General features: G+C 41.7%; 1 protein-coding gene across 16 annotated transcripts in view; it reads left to right on the top strand.

The window, feature by feature from the left end:
• Rabgap1l (RAB GTPase activating protein 1 like) overlaps positions 1-19,169 on the top strand; it is a 622,756-nt gene that overhangs the window by 518,210 nt on the left and 85,377 nt on the right. The window contains exons 1-2 of one of the 16 annotated variants that reach the window (XM_052199904.1): positions 6,202-6,328; positions 8,958-9,187. The exons of 11 other annotated variants lie outside the window; for them this stretch is intronic. In XM_052199904.1, coding sequence (XP_052055864.1) covers positions 9,077-9,187 — 111 coding nt within the window. In that variant the 5' untranslated portion in view covers positions 6,202-6,328; positions 8,958-9,076. Of the gene's footprint in view, positions 1-6,200; positions 6,329-7,224; positions 7,402-8,447; positions 9,188-19,169 lie in introns of those variants that run through there. 4 more of the 16 variants (XM_052199903.1, XM_052199901.1, XM_052199902.1 and 1 more) reach the window with 4 other exon arrangements.

Below are 19,169 nucleotides of genomic sequence, written 5' to 3'. Positions count from 1 at the left end.
TAATAAATAAATCTTAATTTTAAAAAAAAGTTCTTTAAAAAAAAAAAAAAAGAAGGCTGATTTATTGCCATGTGAGAGCCCAGATCTAGCCCTGGCGTTTTGCTGACCAGGTTCTAACAGATGAATGTCATTATTCAGTAGGTGCTCTCTTTGTTCCCTGCTCTTGTCACAGTCGCTCAATTTAATAAAATGTAATCGATTAAATTCTGTTAGTCCTGTAGTCAGGAAAGTAGAGAGGATAAGGAACAGGAGACTGATTCCCACTGCAGAGTTCCCTTCCACCACCTCTTACCTGACTAAAGGCGTTGCTAACAGGGTTCATCTGTGTTGGTTTTTAGAATGCTCTCAAATGCAGCAGAGGGCGTAGATGACTAAAGGAGAACTGGGATAGAATTGATATGCAATAACTTTTGTCTTCTTTGATGTTTTTCTTTGTTTAATTTTTAAAATTGATTTTAAAAATTAATTTATTATATTAATATGTATCATGTGATATACATTGTACATGTTTTGATATACATTGTATGATGTTTTTGTTTTGAGATGGTCCTTCTTTGGTTCCAGACATAGCTGGCCTGGAACTCACTACATTGTCTACATAGTGAATAGGTATTGAACTCATAGAGATCCACCTTCCTCTGCATCCTGAGTGCTGGGATTAAAGATGTCTTTCACCATGGCCAGCTATATTGTATAATTTTTAAGTCAGTTTAAATACAACATGATCTTAAATATTTATCATTTTAAAAAAATTTGCTCTATTTTTAAATTGTGCTTACTCTAATTTTTATTTGCCTGCATGTATTTGTATACCACCTTCATTCTGTACCTACAGAGGCCAAAAAGGGCTTTGGATCCCCAGGAACTAGAGTTACAGATAGTTGTGAACTGCCATACACATGCTGGAAAAGGACCTCCAGGTTCTTCAGAGGAGCAGCCAGTGGTAACTGCTGAGCCATCTCTCCAGCCACCATTTATTGCTTCGTTATGCTAATAATATATAAAATCTTTATTGTAGCTTTTTGAACTATGTAGTACATAGTATCCGTTGTCACTCTATTGTGTAGTAGCACCGAGCACCTCTGAATCTCCCTTACTGTAATTAGTGCTCATTGAGCAGCTTTTACTGCCCCTGGGTCCTGGTAGCCACCGCTCTCCTCTCAGCTTTCACAAGGTCAGATTTTGTAGATTCCAGATGGTACTCTGTCTTTCTGTGCCTGGATTATGTATTTACCCTAGAGATAGTGTGTCCCTGCTTTGTGCTCACAAATAACAGATTTATTTATTTTTATGGCTGACTAGTATCCCATTGTGCCTGTGTTCCACATTTTCTGTATTCACTCATCAGTTGATGGACATTTAGGTTGATTCTTGGCGCTTGTGAATAGTATTGCTGTAAACATCCTAGTTTGCTCTTTTTGCTCAAAATTGTTTTTCAGGGTGTGTGCACACGCATGCGAGAGTAAACATACCCTCACACACCCCCACAGACACAGACACACACACACACACATACATACACAAACACACACACACAAATCTAGAAAAACAAAATTAGAAACAAAAGCCTGTCAATGGTGGCTTTAATCTCAACATTCAGGAGGCAGAAACAGGTGGATCTCTAAGTATGAGGCCAGCCTGGTCTACAGATCAAGTTCCAGGATGAATAACAGGGCTACAAAGAGAAACCTGTCATGAAAATCCAAAAAACAAAACAAAATAAATCTAGAATTGTTTTTGTCTAGTTCTTTATAGAATGTCATTTGTATATTCATAGGGATTATGAAATTAAATCTGCAGATTTTTCTGAGTAGTATGAACATTTAATAATATTTATCCTTCTAACCTAAGAAAACTATATGTCCTCAATTTTTCATCAGTGTTTTGGAGTTTTCATTATAGAACTCTTTCCTTCTTTGATTAACTTTATTCCTGGGTATTCTATTTTATTGTATATTATTAACTTAGCTAAGATTTCTATTCCTGTGATAAAACACAATGACCAAAAGCAACTTGGAGGGGAAAGGGTTTATTTCCGTTTACACTGGCAGGTCACACTCCATTACAGACAAAGTCAGGGAAGGGATTCGCGTGGGAACCTGGAACCAGGAACTGAAGCAGAGGTGCTCGCCAAATGTTGAAGTCATAAAAAGAGAAAGGTTTAGAGAATGGTATACTGCAGTGTGGGGGAGAGGGTGCCCAGCAGGCCCATGCCCAGGCATCCCTTCCCCTGAGGGACTAGAAACACACAGACATGGTATAGAATAGAGTTTATTCAGGGCAGAGGACGGGAGCTAATGGGGTAGTGGAGGCAGAGAAGAAAGGCAGGGAGAGAGAGAGAGAGAGAGAGAGAGAGAGAGAGAGAGAGAGAGAGAGAGAGAGAGAGAGAGAAGGAGAAGGAGAAAAGAAGAAGAAGAAGAAGAAGAAGAAGAAGAAGAAGAAGAAGAAGAGGAGGAGGAGGAGGAGGAGGAGGAGGAGGAGGAGGAGGAGGAGGAGGAGGAGGAGGAGGAGGAGGAGGAGGAGGAGGAGAGGAGAGAAGAGAAGAGGAAGCTGGCCGTGATCTCGTGGAGAGAGGGGGAGGGGAGGAGAGCACAAGAGGGGCAGAGAGGAGAGAGTGCCAAGAGGCAAGAACCAGCCTGGTCTACAGAGTGAGTTCCGGGACAGCCAGGGCTACACAGAGAAACCCTGTCTCGAAAAACCGGAAAAAAAAAAAAAAAAAAAGGCAATGAGAGAGAGAGGGGAGGGGAGAGGAAAGGAGGGGAGAGCAGAGGAGGGAGGGAGGGAGAGAGAGAGAGAGGCAAAAAAGCCCCTTTTATAGTGGGCCAGGCCTCCCTGGCTGTTGCCAGGTAATTGTGGAGTGGAGCTTAGACAGACTCCATTACAGAGGAAGTCAGGGAAGGGATTCGGGTGGGAACCTGGAACCCAGAACTGAAGCAGAGGCCTTGGAGGAGTGCTGCTAACATGACTCCCTAATGGGCTGGGTCCTCTTACATTAATCATTAATCATGAAAATGACCAACAGGCTTTGTGCTCAAGCCAATCTTGTGGGGCATTCTGTCATCTGAGGTTCTTTCCTGTCAGATGACTCTAACTTGTATCCACAATTCCCTATTACTATCTGGGGCAAAACTACTAATTTTTTATGTGTTGTTTGTCTTGAGGGTTTGGCTTTGCTTTTGGTTTAAGAAGGAAGACCTACAGGCTGAGAGCCTGGGACCAGTAAGCACATGAGCAGAGCCCAACTATGTTCCCTAGACCAACCCTGTCAGGACTGTGGGGAAACATGCCTGCAGTAGTGTTTGTCCTGCGAGTAAAGCATATCAAATCACTGAATGCAGTAGAAATTAAGGTCAAGTCACTTGTAAGTAGAATTCAGTTGCACTCTGCTCAGAGGGCTGTGCTGGGTCTGAAATAGTCTTCATTAAGAATGATAGCAAATATTGGTGAATGTGTAAGGTCACTTAGCACATTTGTTGCTGACTAGGTCAAGTTTAATTTGGATCAGTTTGCTCTGGATTTTAGTGTTTTAATTGAGAAGGAAAGCTGGGTTGATGGTTAGGGACATTCTTTCCTCCCCTGGACTCTGCCTCACCCTTTCTTTGTGCTAAAATGCAAATGAGGCAGGAGGCTATCTGGAAAGCCTGTCGGGCAGGTATTTAAGTCCTCCTGGTTTTCTTTTCTCACGTAATGCCTTGGGGTTGGTTTTTTCTGCTTGCTGAGGTTTTGGATTTGCTTAGCATTTGCTCACAAAGATAGGAAGATAATGAGCTGAAAGGCTGGAATTCAACACTAGAATAATGGTTTTCTTTCCTTATCTCTGTATAATTTTAAAGAGAACTAAGGTTTCTCTACCCTTTGTCCTAGCAGTTCTCCACTCTGGGTCAGTGACTGAAATGGTTAGCACTCTAGAAAGCTTTCTTGTTTCTCTGTACGGTTCCTTATTCACGTTGTTTTGCTTCTTTTGTTCTGGTCTTGCCAAGCTTGGGTTTGTAAGGTGCACTCCAAAGTATAGATAAAAATACTGGGGTTTGGTGATTTGCAAAGAGCCCACCATCTCTCTTTCTTTCTATATCAGCCCTATGGCATTTCATGGTTTGGGGATCCCTTAACATGAAGTCCCGAACACCTAAAATGAAGTATGAGGGTGCACTGGAAGGTGGGGTGAGGGTCATGAAGCAGAAGCAGCAGTTTTCTCTGGGGCTCTGACCATGCATATGTACACGGCCTCTGCCCTCTGGGCTGTATTTCTGTCTGGGCTACTCTGTTTTCCTTTACATCTGACCTGACTTTATGGCTGTCTGTGATGAGCATGCTCAACAGGTAGAGCTGGAAACAGAAGTCTTTGCAGGCACCATCGTGAGGTGAGAGAATTTTCTTTGGAGGTAGGATCAGTTTCTTAATGCGTTAGTTTCTTGGTGGATAATAAAGTGCTGTTTTCACAATAAAACCCTTGCTGTGCTGTATTTGAGAGAGCCTGGACTGAAAAGGTCTTCAGATTTAGGATTTCCCTAAGTTTCATTTTGGCGGGTCCTGTTTCTAGCTGTGACATCTCAGAATAGATGTTCTTGGAAGGCTCGGATGTGGTATTCAACTCAAACTTATTTAGTGAGAAACAAATGTGGTTTTCTTTTAAAAGTATAGTTTTAGAAAGATGGCTTGGGGGACAACTGCCTCCAGAGCAAATTATCTTCTCAGTTCACCTTCTTAAAACAGCATTTAAAACCATGGCAGGACACTGCTCGGGATTCAAATCTGTGTTTATATACATGTACGCCATGTAGAAACATCCGTACACACATGTGGGTGAGTGATTATGAATGTAGAAAACGAACCATGGGAGAAGGAGGAAGATTTTAAGGGAGAAGGAAGGAAAGAGGGAAAAAGAAAGAGATAGTAATGGAATAGTGTGACATTCAAGACCACAGTGGGAAGAGACCAGACCCCAGGCAGGGAGGGGTGTGGTTAAAAACAAGGCAGACTGGCATTTGTATCATGTGCCATAATGAAAACCATTGCTTTTGTGTGTTAATTTCTAAAAGGTTTGATGATTAAATCTTAAAAACTGGAAAAACTTATTTATATTTTAGTTACTCTGGCTCTGAACATATCAGAATTGCTTTTTCCTTGAATCCCTTTTTCTTGGTATAAAGACTTGATATTGGAAAATCTCCGGTTGTCTATCAAAGTAGACTGCATTTATTGGAACACTTAGCAACTCTGGGGAGTTCTTTTTTTTTTAATATTTTTATTTTCTATATTCTTTGTTTACATTCCAAATGATTTCCCCTCTCCCGGATCCCCCCTCCCCATATGTCCCATAAACCTTCTTCTCTCCATCCCTTCTCCAATCACCTCCCTCCTTTTTCTCTGTCCTTATATTCCCTTCCCATGCTAGATCAATCCTTTCCAGGATCAGGACCCTCTCCATACTTCTTCATGAGAGTCATTTGTTATGCAATTTGTGCCTTGAGTATTCAGGGCTTCTGGGCTAATTAATATCCACTTATCAGAGATTGCATTCCATGTGTATTCTTTTGTGATTGGGTTACCTCACTTAGGATGATATTTTCCAGATCAAACCATTTGCCTAAAAATTTTGTGAATTCGTTGTTTCTAATTTTTGAGTAGTAGTCCATTGTGTAAATATACCACATTTTCTGTATCCATTCCTCCTTTGAGGGGCATCTGGGTTCTTTCCAGCTTCTGGCTATTATAAATAAGGCTGCTATGAACATAATGGAGCATGTGTCTTTATTGCATGCCGGGGAATCCTTTGGGTATATGCCCAGGAGAGGTATAGCAGGGTCCTCCGGAAGTGTCATGTCCTTCCATGACCTTCTGAGGAACCTCCAGACTGATTTCCACAGTGGTCGTACCATCTTACAGCCCCACCAGCAGTGGAGGAGTGTTCCTCTTTCTCCACATCCTTGCCAACACCTGCTGTCTCCTGAGTTTTTGACCTTAGCCATTCTGACTGGTGTAAGGATCTGGGGAGTTCTTAATACCTCGATTTCATGCTGCCATTCGCTCTTTACTTTTAGAGATTTAAGAGGCATTCTCTCTTTGGAATCCTCCCCCCCACTTAGCCCTTTTAGTAGATGGAAACCAGACACATTGCTTTTGCTTTTCCTGCATACTGGGGAAACCACTGATCTAGTCTATCCCTCTCAATTTACATGACCAAGAGGAAACTGAAACCTAAATTTAAATGAGTTGTCCTGCGACAGACAGCTAGCAGGATCCTGTTTGAACTGGGGACCTGTGCTGCCTGTTGATACACAGCTTCTTTAAGTGGTGGTGTCCTCTGCGCTTGCGTCTTTGGTCACAGGTAATTCTCTACCCCATTGCCATTTCTCCCAGCCAGTGGCGTACTGTGAGCTTCAGAACTGCAGGAACTCTCTGGAGATGATCCAGTGGGTTTCAGTCAACCCCTGAGCAGAGGGGTGAGTCACAGGAAGGGTGTCTGGTGAAACCGACACCCTTCACTGTTTAGCGATAAACAGTGAACAAAAGCTGCTGAAGTTGGGGAGGATGTTAGATTGCTTCCGAGTCAGTAGAAAATGTCTTGATAAAGAGAGAGAGAGAAAAAAAACGAAGTTTTTCCTAAGATCAACAGTTTTCAAAGAGCATACTTTTTGTTTATGTAAAGAAAAAAACTTACTTTCCTAGCAAGACCCAGAATGCATATTTTAAGAAATATTTGAGAATGGCAAAATACAAAGAAAGACGTTAGAAATCCTAGTCAGTGTTGCTTATGAAAATCTAAATACTGTGATGGACAGGAAAGTGATTTTAGATTTAGAAATGAAATGTCAGTAGTCCTCTAGTCTCTCTAGCCCTTAGAGGATTCTTGAAGGAAGTAAGGTTTAAACTTATAGAATTGTTTGTCTGAGAAAACCATCCACCATTTATGGAACGTTAAAACTATCTTTACAGCCTTCAGTTGTCTTCTGCCCCCTTAAGCCTTACTGGTTGAATATGCAGCATCTTTAAGGTGCCTGGGTCTGTTGTTCCCCCAGGTGCTATTTTCCCCCTTGGGCTTTAAGTGTTCTTAACCAAGAAGATTACCTATTGTTTCTCTAAAAGTGCTCTCTCAGGGCACCGAGGGGACTGCTCAAATGAGGTTATAATTCCTGTTTGCCCCTGGGTGGTTGCCAGCACAACGAAAGGCATGATGGGAAGTAGTTTGGTTACCTTTCACAACAGGTGTCTTTGTCAGTGCTATTCAGATATCAGAGTGGAAGCTCTGAGTCACTGCAGAAGGGAAAGCGGGCAAGCAGTCGCTCTGGCTTTCCCTCTGAAGAGCCACGCACGCTGCAAGTCTGCTGCCCTGAGGAAAGTATGGCAAGGCCCATGCTATCTTTAAAACTACTACTGAACAGATAAAAAGGAGTTCAAAAGGTATGGACTGCCAGGATAATTCATGATGCCTTGAGTCCTGATGGTGGTTTAATTTTTACTTGGCTAGTCATCTTTAAGATAGATGTACTGGGAAATTCTTAATGAAAGTAATTCTCTAAACACAAAGCTGCATTGTGGGGAAAATGAAGTAAAAATGCTTTGCTGGCTCCTGGAAGGGTCACACACAGCTTGAAGTTGTTTTAATCATGAAAATTTATTTAAGATACTGTTTAAGTAAGCCTATTAGACTTGGCCGTTTCCTAGCAAGGATGTTTGCCTTCTGTGAGCAGGCGCTTTACCACAGAACGCTTACAGGATTGCAGAGCTCCCACAGTCACGGTTAAATGGCACAAGGTGATACAAGTTAAGTAGACATTCTGTGGAATATGAAAAGTGTTAGAAAGTCTGGGAAAATAGACAGATTCATTCTGAGTTTGTTTACCCATTTCTCACTAGCCAGCAACTATAGATTACAGAATCCTGGTATTGGTGATAAAGCCTAAAGACAACACATTATTATTTCTTTTTATTTTAACAGATGTCACCAAATTAATGTTTAATACTAACAGAAAAATACTTCTCAGTACTGTTTACTGATAATCAGGGCAGATACAGGAAATTTAGCAGGTAACATGCTCTGGAGGAACGTTCCCATCTCCCATTTTCTTTGCCTAAAGGCACACTGCAGGGAATAAGCGAGTGTCATTTATCTTGGTGATTGGGAGAACTTTCCTTCTGAAAACATAAAGCCTGCTTACCATCTCCAGCTGTCCTCCAAAAACCACTTGGGGGACTAAGGAATGGATAGTTTGTGACTATCTGCTGGTTTGAGTAATTAAAAGAAACCTTTAACTTTAAATATAAAAGAACTAAGAATATTTATCAGCGGGGAGAAGAACAGTTTATAAATGAGACCCCTGTGTTTCTCTAGAATCACATCAGATATTTGTATTTTAGTGAGAGAAAGGAAAATCATTATCAACTAGTATTGATGTCCCAAATTAATTGTTTCATTTTTATATTTTGGTACTTTTTTTTTTTAACAGAAATACTCAGAAGGGAAAAGGATTGTTTTTCCCCCCTTCCAACTTCAGGAGATAAATTTTAACTGCGCCAAGAATTCTATAAATTTTGAGAAATAATAACTTATCTTTTTATTTTCTAAGAATAAGGAAAAATAAGCACTGATTGCTTTAAGAAAAATTACTCTTCTTTCAAGAAGACTCTTCATGTGAATACCAGTGAAGAGATGAACTGTTTGAAACTGTCTGAATTACCAAGGACATAACATAAATCAACTTTTGTTTTGGGAGGAATTTTATATAGGATATTTCTAGTAAGGAAACCTTTTTCTTTCTGTTTTTTGAAGTGTAAAGAAGATTCCCAACCTGAAGTTCTCTTGTGCTGTACTGAGAATGCAGGTGTTTGTGGTGTACACTTCCTGCATAGATAAGAGACCTCGGGTTTCCCACTGGGGGTGAATTGCTAGGCAGGTCTGTGATAGCAGCTGCCTTTTCTTTTTTTCCTCCTCTTTCCCTCTGGATTTCGACACTCAGCCCCTGGCTCTCAGGTGGGTGTGTGCACTAGCACTGAGCTGCCCTGGGAGTTTTCCCCTGGATAGTCTGGTCTGGAGCTGGGGCAGCAAGCTGCTGCTGTGGAGAAGCCAACTGGCAAGATGATGGAAGAAATCTCCATTATGGTAGCCTATGACGCCCATGTTTTCAGCCAGCTGCATGATGAAGACTTCCTCACTAGCCTGGTGGCCATCAGCAAGCCCAGGTCCATGGTAGGTGGCGCCTTGCACATTACACTGGCTCCTCTTTCTGTAACATAATGGGTGGGCAGCTTCCATAGCAAGAGAGGGGTAGGTTCTTGTGAAGTAAACTGGAGCACTGCTGTTAACTATTACAGGCCACAGCAAGGTCTGAAGGCCTTTAGTGTGTTTGTCTCATAAATAAACACTGTTATAGGTTAGTAATGTGCTTTTAAGACCACTGTAGTGAGGTTGAGAAGAGTTTTATAATGCCAAATACCGCTTTGCTTTGTGTCTGTGTATGACTGTTATGAAACTAGCTACAGGTTCATACATTCCGTTCAGTCTCTTTGAAGTAGAACATTTCTTTCAATGGGCCATGTTACTTTTGTAAATTGAATCAAATCGCTTTGTAAATAGAAATCAAATAGCTTTCAGGTCTTAAATTATCTCCAGGAAAAACTAGAATGAGCTAACTTCTTGGAAAATTTTAGGTGTGATTTAATATCTATAAAAAATTATTTTTTATTTTTCTGCCTTCTTATAGTCTCGACATATGGATTCTGGAATGATAGGAAATGATGTTAGAATGTTTGTTGTTCCATCTTTGCATTGGCCAGGGAGGCTCACGGGTGATTCCTTCTGTGAAGCACACTCTCCTCACTGTGCCTGTACTGGACAGTGCTCTGTGCAGCAGCAGAAAGAAAAGTTTATCATAACAGCTAAAGTTTACCAGTGTGAAAACCTACTTCTCTGTGTTAAGGCACAGGACCACTAAAATCTCAATGTGGCAGGTTTTTTGTTTTTGTTTTTTGTTTGTTTTGTTTTTTAAAGTGGAAAATTACCATGAAAAAGATAAAGGGACAAATTCTGGATTGATTGAAAGACACTTAAAGGTTTTACCAACCAGATGTAATATATCAACATTGTTTAGCTGCTAATCTGAGTAAACTATAAAAAGAAATGTAAAGTAATGGGGGAAGAGGGAGGAATTGGCCTCTGATTAGTTCTTTAATGATATTAGTGGATTTTTAATTTTTTGTACCACAATATGATTATATTAAAATAGTAACTTAGACATACATAATTGAAAAGTTATTAGTTAATCATCTAAAAAAGTTCTAGAGGACCCAGTAGAGGGATTGGTGTTGTAGAAGGACGCTGGAGTTGCTGATAATAACATGGAGGTAGGAGTACACAGAGCTTCCTTAGACACTCCACTTCTGTCACGTTCCTAAATGCAGCATCGATAACTAGGTGGATGAAAGCAAAAACAAAACCGTAATATGCTTCTAGAGGTGTTTATTGAGAGAGTTATCTGGCCAATGACATGTTTTATTAAAGTAAACATAATTTCTATATTTTTAATTTGCTTTTAGATTTATTTTATGTGTGTGTGCTTTGTCTGCATGTATGTCTGTATACCATGCCTGGTGCTTGGGGAGGTCAGAAGAGGGAGGGCATCACATCCCTTGCAGCTGGAGTTATGGATGGATGTGAGCCGGCATGTAGTGCTGGGAATCACGCCTGGTCCTCTGAAAACCAACGATGCTCTTCACCTGTTTGGTGGTCCAGTGTTTGAGAGATCTTGGGGGTCCTGATTAATTGAGACTGCTGGTCCTCCTTCAGGATTGCCCTTCTCCTCAGCTTCTTTCAGTCTTCCCTAATTCAACCACAGGGGTCAGCAGCTTCTGTCCATTGGTTGGGTGCAAATCTCTGCATCTGACTCTTTCAGCTGCTTGTTGGGTCTTCCAAGTGCAGTCATGCTAGGTCCCTTTTTGTGACCCAGTAATAGTGTCAGGACTAGGGACCTCCTCTTGAGCTGGATCCCACTTTGGGCCTGTTGCTGGACCTTCTTTTCCTCAGGCTTCTCTCCATTTCCATCCCTGTAATTCTTTCAGAGAGGCACAATTACATACAGCTGGGGCTGATATGAGCAGGGGGGGGGGCCCGCTCCCCCCCACACACATACAGTAGAGGAGTGCCAGGTCTGTGTTCATTTAGAGACAATGCACCTAACCCTCAAGAGAATGGAAGCCCCAGGGAGTTTAGAGGTGGGGGGGGAAGAGTGGGGCCATCCACGTGGAGACTGGGGTGGGAAGAAGGTACAGAGTGGACAGGGTGGGGGAATAAAATGGAGTTTAAAACTTAATTAATTAATTAATTAATTAAAAGAAATGCTCTTAACCAATGAGCTATCCCCCCCCTCTCTCTCTCTCACACACACACACACAGAGTTTCTATCTTTATGATGAAATAAATTTTGTGAAGTTAATTACATACCAAAATATATATGCTGAATTGGGGTAAGAGAAAGTCCTAGACATTTAAATTTCATTATATCCATTAATTTCATTATAGTCCATCATAAGAACTTACCCAAAAAATTCAGAAGTTTTTTGTTTCTTTGTGATGGTTTCACCAAGATCCTCTCAGAATCTGAGCCGACTCTTCAAAACTTAGAGAAATTTTTAGACAGAAGGGGAGAAGAAACAAACACAGATGTGCGTGCAGGTGTAGGGTAGTGACAGAATGCTTGACTATGTTCTCTTAACCACTCTGGCTTTGGCCCCTCACAATACAAATGCAAATGCAAGCCTTCAGCCAGCCGGCAGGACTGAAATGGCAGAGCAGGACAGAGGAGCTGAAGGGGGAACTTCTCATGCTCATAACAATAGACATTGTATTCCTGTGTCTGGAGGGAGAGGAGGGCATGCAGGAGAGAGAGAGTGACTGACTGGCTGCAGGACTGAACAGTAATTCACTTTCCAAGAATCACTCCATATGTCAGTACTTTATGTATATTTGACATAGAATTGCTGATGTGAAAAGCTCCATGCAAAAGGCATAGAATATTTCTTTGGATACCAAACTTTTAAATAAAAATGATATTTTAGCCAGGCTTGTTGGCACACGGCTTTAATTCCAGTACTGAGGAAGCAGAAACAGGCTTCAGTGTGAGTTCTAGGCCAGCAAGGCTACAGCAAGACTCTGTCTCAAAAGTAAGACACACAAAGTTATGTTTAATTTATTTATTTTGCATGTGTGGTGGGATACAAGTAAAGATGAGAGGGCCACTTTGGGGCCACTTGTCTCCCTCTTCCCGTGGGCCCTGGGGTCACTCAGGTCACTAGGTTTGGAGGCTAGAACCTTTACCCACTGAGCCGTTTGCTTTTGGTTCTACATTCAATAGTGATTTTTTTTCCCTTTGTTTGAGATGAACCCTCAAAATCATATGAGAAAAATCTTTAGGCTTTCTTTAGTATAAAACAAACTGCTTCCTGATTTGAGTTAATGCTACTCTGGGAATCAGGTGACACCCTTATTAACTTATAGGACCCTCTTCCAGGTGAGTTGGCCTTTTTGAAAGAGATTTAGATATTTAATACAGGACTGGTGTTTTCTATAATAGGATTTTGTTTCATAAGAGGAGTATGTTGATTCATTAAATAGTAAAATTGTTTGATTCTAAGATATGGACACTGAACCCAGTGCTTGCTCCCCCCCCCCCTTTCTCTCTCTCTCTCTCTCTCTCTCTCTCTCTCTCTCTCTCTCTCTCTCTCTCACACACACACACACACACACACACACACAGAGGCCAGATGATAACTGGTGGGAATCAGCTTTCTTCTTTCATTATGTGGGTCCTGATGAACACAGACTGTCAGTTGGTGGTAGGCGCCTTCATCTTCACCCACTGAGCCATCTTACTAGACTGGAAGTTTTGTTTTTAATAAAAATATAAATAAATTGGTATGTAGAATGAAAGTTTGAAAGTTAGCCTCCTTGTATTTAGAGATAAAACCATGCCACCACTCTCCCTGTGTGTACACAGTCTTACTTAGCTGAGATGCTTATAGGAACAGTGGAGGGACTGAGGCTGCCCAGGCCCTCTCCCTGTAAGTAGAGTGGCCAGCCTTGAACACCTCTGCCTTTCGAGGTTCTTTTGTAGCTTTTCTTTTTTGATTCAGTCTTGCTGATTTGCCAGGTCGCCCTTGAACTCTTCAGCTCAGCTCAAGTAAGTTAGCTTCTCAGTGGCTGGACTGCAGGCATGTACCATTCCTGTGCCCAGCTTGTGCTGTTTATAACTCCTTCTAAAGCCGGCGGAGAAAGCCACACCTGGTACATTTATTGTATTCCTGGGAAGGCTTTGAATATATATTTAAATTCAAAAGGCATGATCTTATCTTTAAACAATGAATAAGCCTAATAGCTAATGCAAACTCTAACAGGCACAAATATTTCAGGTTAAATGTCAATTTATATTCTGCTCAGATTATTTCAACTTTCTAATTTATTAAGTGGCCACAAAAGGAATATTGCTTTCAGATGTATGTTAGTAAATGCTAATATGTAGATTGCTTTAATGTTTGTTTTAATCAGTATTAAAACAATACAGTATTGGGCACAAGTAGAATGTCCACCTTTCAAAGCCCCGCCCCCTAATCTAATAAGAACCTTAGTATTTATGAGAGTCCTGTTAGATGCTAGAGGTAGAAGCAGCTAGAGAATAATTGCCACTGCTGAGCAGTGAGGAAGGAGCCTCCCCAGGAGGTTAGAACAGTAACTTTGCCTTTGGAGGCTAGTCAGCAGTTTGCTAGGCAAGGAAGGGGGGGGTACCCTTGTCAACAGGGACAGCTCATGCAAAGTCTGAAAGGCCCATGACTGCTTAAGACACTTTATTTTGGAAGAGGAAGATGGTGATAAAGAAAGGATCTTACACTATATATAGCTCAGGATGAGCTGGAATGCACTGTGTTGTCTAGGCTGGCCTTGAACTTGCAGCAATCCTCCCTCCTCAACCTCCTGAGTGCTGGAATTACAGGTATGAGCCACCATACCTGGCTTTGTTAGAGTCCTTTGAAGTTACATGGTCTTTTGGGCTACAAGTAAGAACACCTGAGTTCAGTCCCCAGCAAGTATATAAAAAGGCAGGTGTGGTAGTATACACTGACAATTCCAGCACTGGGGGGTGTGGTGGGGGGAATAAAAGGATCTTATGTAATTGAGAAGAGCCTAATTGTCAAGCCTCAAGTCTCAAGTGAGAGATCTTGTCTCAAAAACAAAAGCACCACTCCTGGGGAACAACACTTGGAATTGTTGTCTTTCAGACTCCTCAAGTACCCACGAGAGTACAGGAGCACACGCACACAGTTAACATGTAATAAAAGGTACATGGGTGTCAGTTCAAGACTTTCATCTGCTACCTACCGGGAAATTACAGTATTTCTCTAAGCCTCAGTTTCCTCTTTGGAGACATGAAAAACATCTGCATTGGATTCCTGTAAAGATCAAAGACAAGCATTGTAAAGATATCAGCACAGTGAGAACTCTTACCAATTACCTCCCTGCTGGGAAAGGGGTCTATTCTGAGCTTCAGAAGGAGGTCTAAGGAAGGCTTGAGCCAGGAGATAAGATGCAGTGCGGATGTAGAAGAGGAGAGGATGCATGTGATCGGTGAAAGGGAGTGTTGGCTTGCCCAGCTTGATTAGGGCATCTGTTGTACAGGAAAAGGAAAGCTCCTCACCCCGAGGACTGTGTAGACCTGACACTTGAGCTCAGGAGATGGCTGGAAGGACCAATTGTGGGTAATGTGTGTGAGCCCCTATACTGAGAGGATAGTCTCAGTTGAATAAGCAGTAGCGTGGCAAATATTGGCAGGCAAGGACCACAGGGATCCAGGGGCTGGGGAATGCAATGGCAATAGAAAACTGCAGGTGAAAATTGCTGGACAGGTGACTGAAGCAGTGTGTGTCAGGAGGTAGTCCACACTTTCCATTAGTTCTTGTAGTGCATAGATACAGTCACGCTTAGAAAGATATAATTGCTCCATGTGAAAAGAGGGACTGTTTGGAACAGGTTGAAATTACTACAAGATTTTCATGGTGTTAGAACAGGAAAGTTAGCTAGTGCCCTGGTTTGCTTTCTACTGCTGTGATAAACAGTGACCAAATGCAACCTGGGGAGAGGAGGATTTAGTTCATGTACAGCAATACTCCGCCATTCAGGAAAGTCATGGTAGGAACTTGAGGCAGAACCTGCAGGTAATAATTGAAGCAGAAGCCTTGGAGGAAGAAGCCTTACTGGCTTGCTTTCAATGACTTGTTCAGCTTGTTTTCTTATACCATCCAGGCCCACCTGCCCAAAAGTGGTAGTTCCCACAGTAGCCTGGGCCTCCCACAACAATCACTAACCAAGACTATGCTACACACACTTGTCTACCAACCAGTCTGATGCAGGCACTTTCTCATCTGAGGTTTCCTCTTCCCAGGTAACCAAGACTATGCTACACACACTTGTCTACCAACCAGTCTGATGCAGGCACTTTCTCATCTGAGGTTTCTTCTTCCTAGGTGACCTAGCCTCTCTCTCTCTCTCTCTCTCTCTCTCTCTCTCTCTCTCTCTCTCTCTCTCACACACACACACACACACACACACACACACAACAGTTATCAAGAGTAAAACAAGGAAAAGATGACCCATTTTGACTTTACTATGTCTTACATCTTGAAATTGAATATCATTCTGTCTATGAAGAAGAGCTGATTGATCAGTAGCTAACCTTGACCTTTAACAAAAGCCACTTAACCATCTAACACAGGCTATTTTATGTTGGCTCTGGATAGATATTCTTAACTGACAGTTACCAAAATAGTACTGGACCAGCAACGGAAGGTGCCTCTTCAAGGGAACCACGGTTTCTCTGTTCTATAGATGGAAGAGGAGGGTGAGCATTCTGCAGTTTCTTCCCCCTTAGTGGTTTGGCACATGAATTGCATCAAGCAAGCCAAAAATAAAAAAAATTAAAAAAATAAAAAAAAATTTCAGAGCAATTCCACATGCCAGAGATGAGGAAAATAATAAAATCAATGCAGTTACTTCTAAATCATCACTGAATAAGCATTTCAAATATTGACTAGAATCAAACATTATAAAGCTAATTAAGATTCTTCCATACTTAAATTGTTTATTGAACATGTTTTATTCTTATTGTCATTTAGCATATTCTTACCTTGGCACCTTTTATCAATTTCAAATTGGTCCAGGGAACCAAATCTTTCCCCATTTGACTTACTAATTTTGATGAGTTACGGTTCTTAGGATCCTAACAGAAGAATTCTATATTATAGGAAGCAAGACATGGGATTTATTGCATGGATGCCAGGGTGTGTCCTTCTTGAAGTGTGAGGGCAAACTTTGAGATAGGCAGCCAGCCTGGCACTGGTCTTGTGTTGGCAGGCATCCTGCACCTCTAGTTTATTTATCTCTCTGTCCCTGGCCTCTCCAGCTTCCTCATTCCTGGGGCAGGATACTGTTGCTGTGCAGAATCTAGATTTATAGCTCCCTCATATGCTGAATAACATTCCTGCCTTGGGCTCGCATGTCTGTGTGCTGCTTTTGGAGAGAAACTGATTCAATATCTTCAGGTAAAAGATGATACAGAATAGAACCCATGAGCGTGTGACTAGACATAGCAACATTATTCTCAGTAGCTCCAACCCAGACACAATCCAAAGATCCATCGTGTGGTCAATTTTTAAACACACAGTGGTATATCCATACAGTGGAGTACAAATACCAGTTCTAAAAGAATGAAACCCTAATACCTGCCACTACATACATGAAACTGACAAACATGCGACCAACAAAAGACTAAACATTGGATGATTGCTGACACTGAACATGAGAATTTAAAATGGGTAGTCAAGATATGGTGGACTGTTCTGTATGTTTTGTGTATACTTTTGTGTATTCTTTATCACATTTTTAAGTTCTTAGTTCCTTGTTGTTGATATTTCAAAAGCACCAAATCTATTTCAGCCTTACCCTGCTATGAGACACTTTGCTGAATGGCACTCTCTTGGTGGCTTTCTCTCGTTTGCTCGACCTGGCCTGTAATATCCCTTCAAGCACACACACACACACACAGACACACACACACACACACACACACACACAGTGTGCTGTGCTCCCGCCTCAGCAGAGGGCTCCTGGCCTGCCTTCTCACTTTCTCTACATTGCCTGCCCTCAGCTTCCTCTTTCACTGAGTTTTTCCCAAAGAGGAAGCATGTGTACTTTCAGATACCATGTACTGGCTTGTAGGCCAGACAAGGCTCACTTAGAGTTCAGTTGCCTGCTTACATCTGTTTAGAAGCCTTGTGGTTTTCATTTGTGTTTCTGAAAAAGCATTCCACATAGCTTTTTCTATACTTCCAAGGTGCTATATTTTAGTTTCCATATAAGCTTCTTTCCTGGGGACACCTATGAGACCAGGCGTTCTTTTTATATGTATACTTCCCTTCTGGGGAGTGAGTGTGTAATAGGACTTGTATTTATTTTAATTTAATTTTATTTTGAGATAGAATCCCACTATATAGTTCTGCCTGGACAGAAATTCATTTGTAGATCAGACTGGACTGGAACTTGGAGAGATCTGTCCCAGTTCTGCCTCCCAAGTGCTAGAATTAAAACCCCTGCCTTCCGAGTTCTGGCATTAAAGATTTGTATCACCACACCCTGCTCTAATAGGATTTATACTATAAAATATACAAGCATTTAGTTCACTGTGCATACACAAGCAAACCCTATCGTTTCTGTTTCTTTATATGTGATCCCTTAGCTCCCTGTTGGTCTGGGGGTTGGTCTGGTGTTGCTATGTATTCAAATGATAGATACTGGTGCCAACATCTGGTTACCCTCATGAGTAGATCCTCATGTACATCAAGTATGCTATGTAGACTGTATTCTCCAATTTAAAACTATTTGTTAAATAAAAGTGGTTACAGCCAATTACTGGGGAGAATAAAAGTAAGCAGAGTTTCAATTACTGGGATGGGGGCTCACAGGTAGAGACCACAAGGAAGAAGGAGAAAGGAGAACAGGAGGTCTCCTTTAGATGTGACAGACCAAGAGCACATGCCAGAGTGAAATGCCCCTGAGGTTAGATGATGTAGCAGAAATAACTCAGACAGTAAGTACTCGGGTAGTACACCTCGGAAGTAGACAGTCTGGTGTATACAAAAATAGATTAGGGATAATCCCCAGTAATTGTGCTAATCTGATTAAATAAAGGACTCTCTCTGCCTTGATTATTTGGGGGCAGGAGGCTGGCTGGGTCATATTGATAACTAAACAGAGTTTATTAAATCGCATTTGCATAGGTGCTTTAGATAAAAATTCTCATTTACGTTTGATATCTACCATAGAGACAGAGTTGTCATCTCTGTCTAATGGATAATAAGATGGAGACTTTGGGAAGTTAAGTGACTTACCCCCAAGATCACATAGGGGAAAGGACGGACCTGAGGCTGGAGGGAAGCCTGGTTTGTTACACCCGAGCCTCTGTAGACAGCCCTAAATCCTGTTAATTTTCCTCTTAATACTGAGTAAGAACTTCCTCTTGACTGTGGGGATTGGAAGTAGGGAGGAAGCAGAACACTAGAGGTGTCATCTTCGCCTTTTTCTTGACTGGCTGGCTGAAGTATGTGGGGAAGGTTTCTAGGGAGTGAACTGCCAACAACACAGAGATTAGTGTTGGAAGGAAGATTCCATAACTCTAAAACCAGCTGTTTTTTTCTGATATAGAGTGATTTAAAGTAGGAATGGCAGGCTCTAAACATGGAGTCAGAGGCGGTGTTGGCAGTTACTTTGTAAAGACTGCTTGCCTGCCTGCAGGGCAAGATGATTTCCTTAGGGAGATTTTCTTGGGAATATCTTAGCTCAGTCTCTAGCCAAAGTACCAGAGACTAGGTGAGGGTAACTTCCTCAGCTCTAAAGTCTGAAACCTGAGAGGCTGCCAGCATTGTGGGGCTCTCAATGCAGCCCCTCCTCCTGTTCACAGATGATTATCTTTTTGTGGCTTAGCATAGCAGAGGGCAAGGAAAGAGCAAACCTTCTTACCTTTGTTTCTTCCTGTGAGAGAATAACCATCCTACCAGGAACAACTTGCTTCCCAAAGACCCCATGAGCAAATCCTGTAAGAATAGAGTATCAGCATAAGGATTGGTGAGAGGGC

The sequence above is a fragment of the Apodemus sylvaticus genome, chromosome 12, assembly GCF_947179515.1.
Source record: "Apodemus sylvaticus chromosome 12, mApoSyl1.1, whole genome shotgun sequence".
In the NCBI taxonomy this organism is placed as follows: Eukaryota; Metazoa; Chordata; class Mammalia; order Rodentia; family Muridae; genus Apodemus; species Apodemus sylvaticus.
Note: the sequence above shows the minus strand (reverse complement) of the source record. Positions and strands in the feature narration are given on the sequence as shown.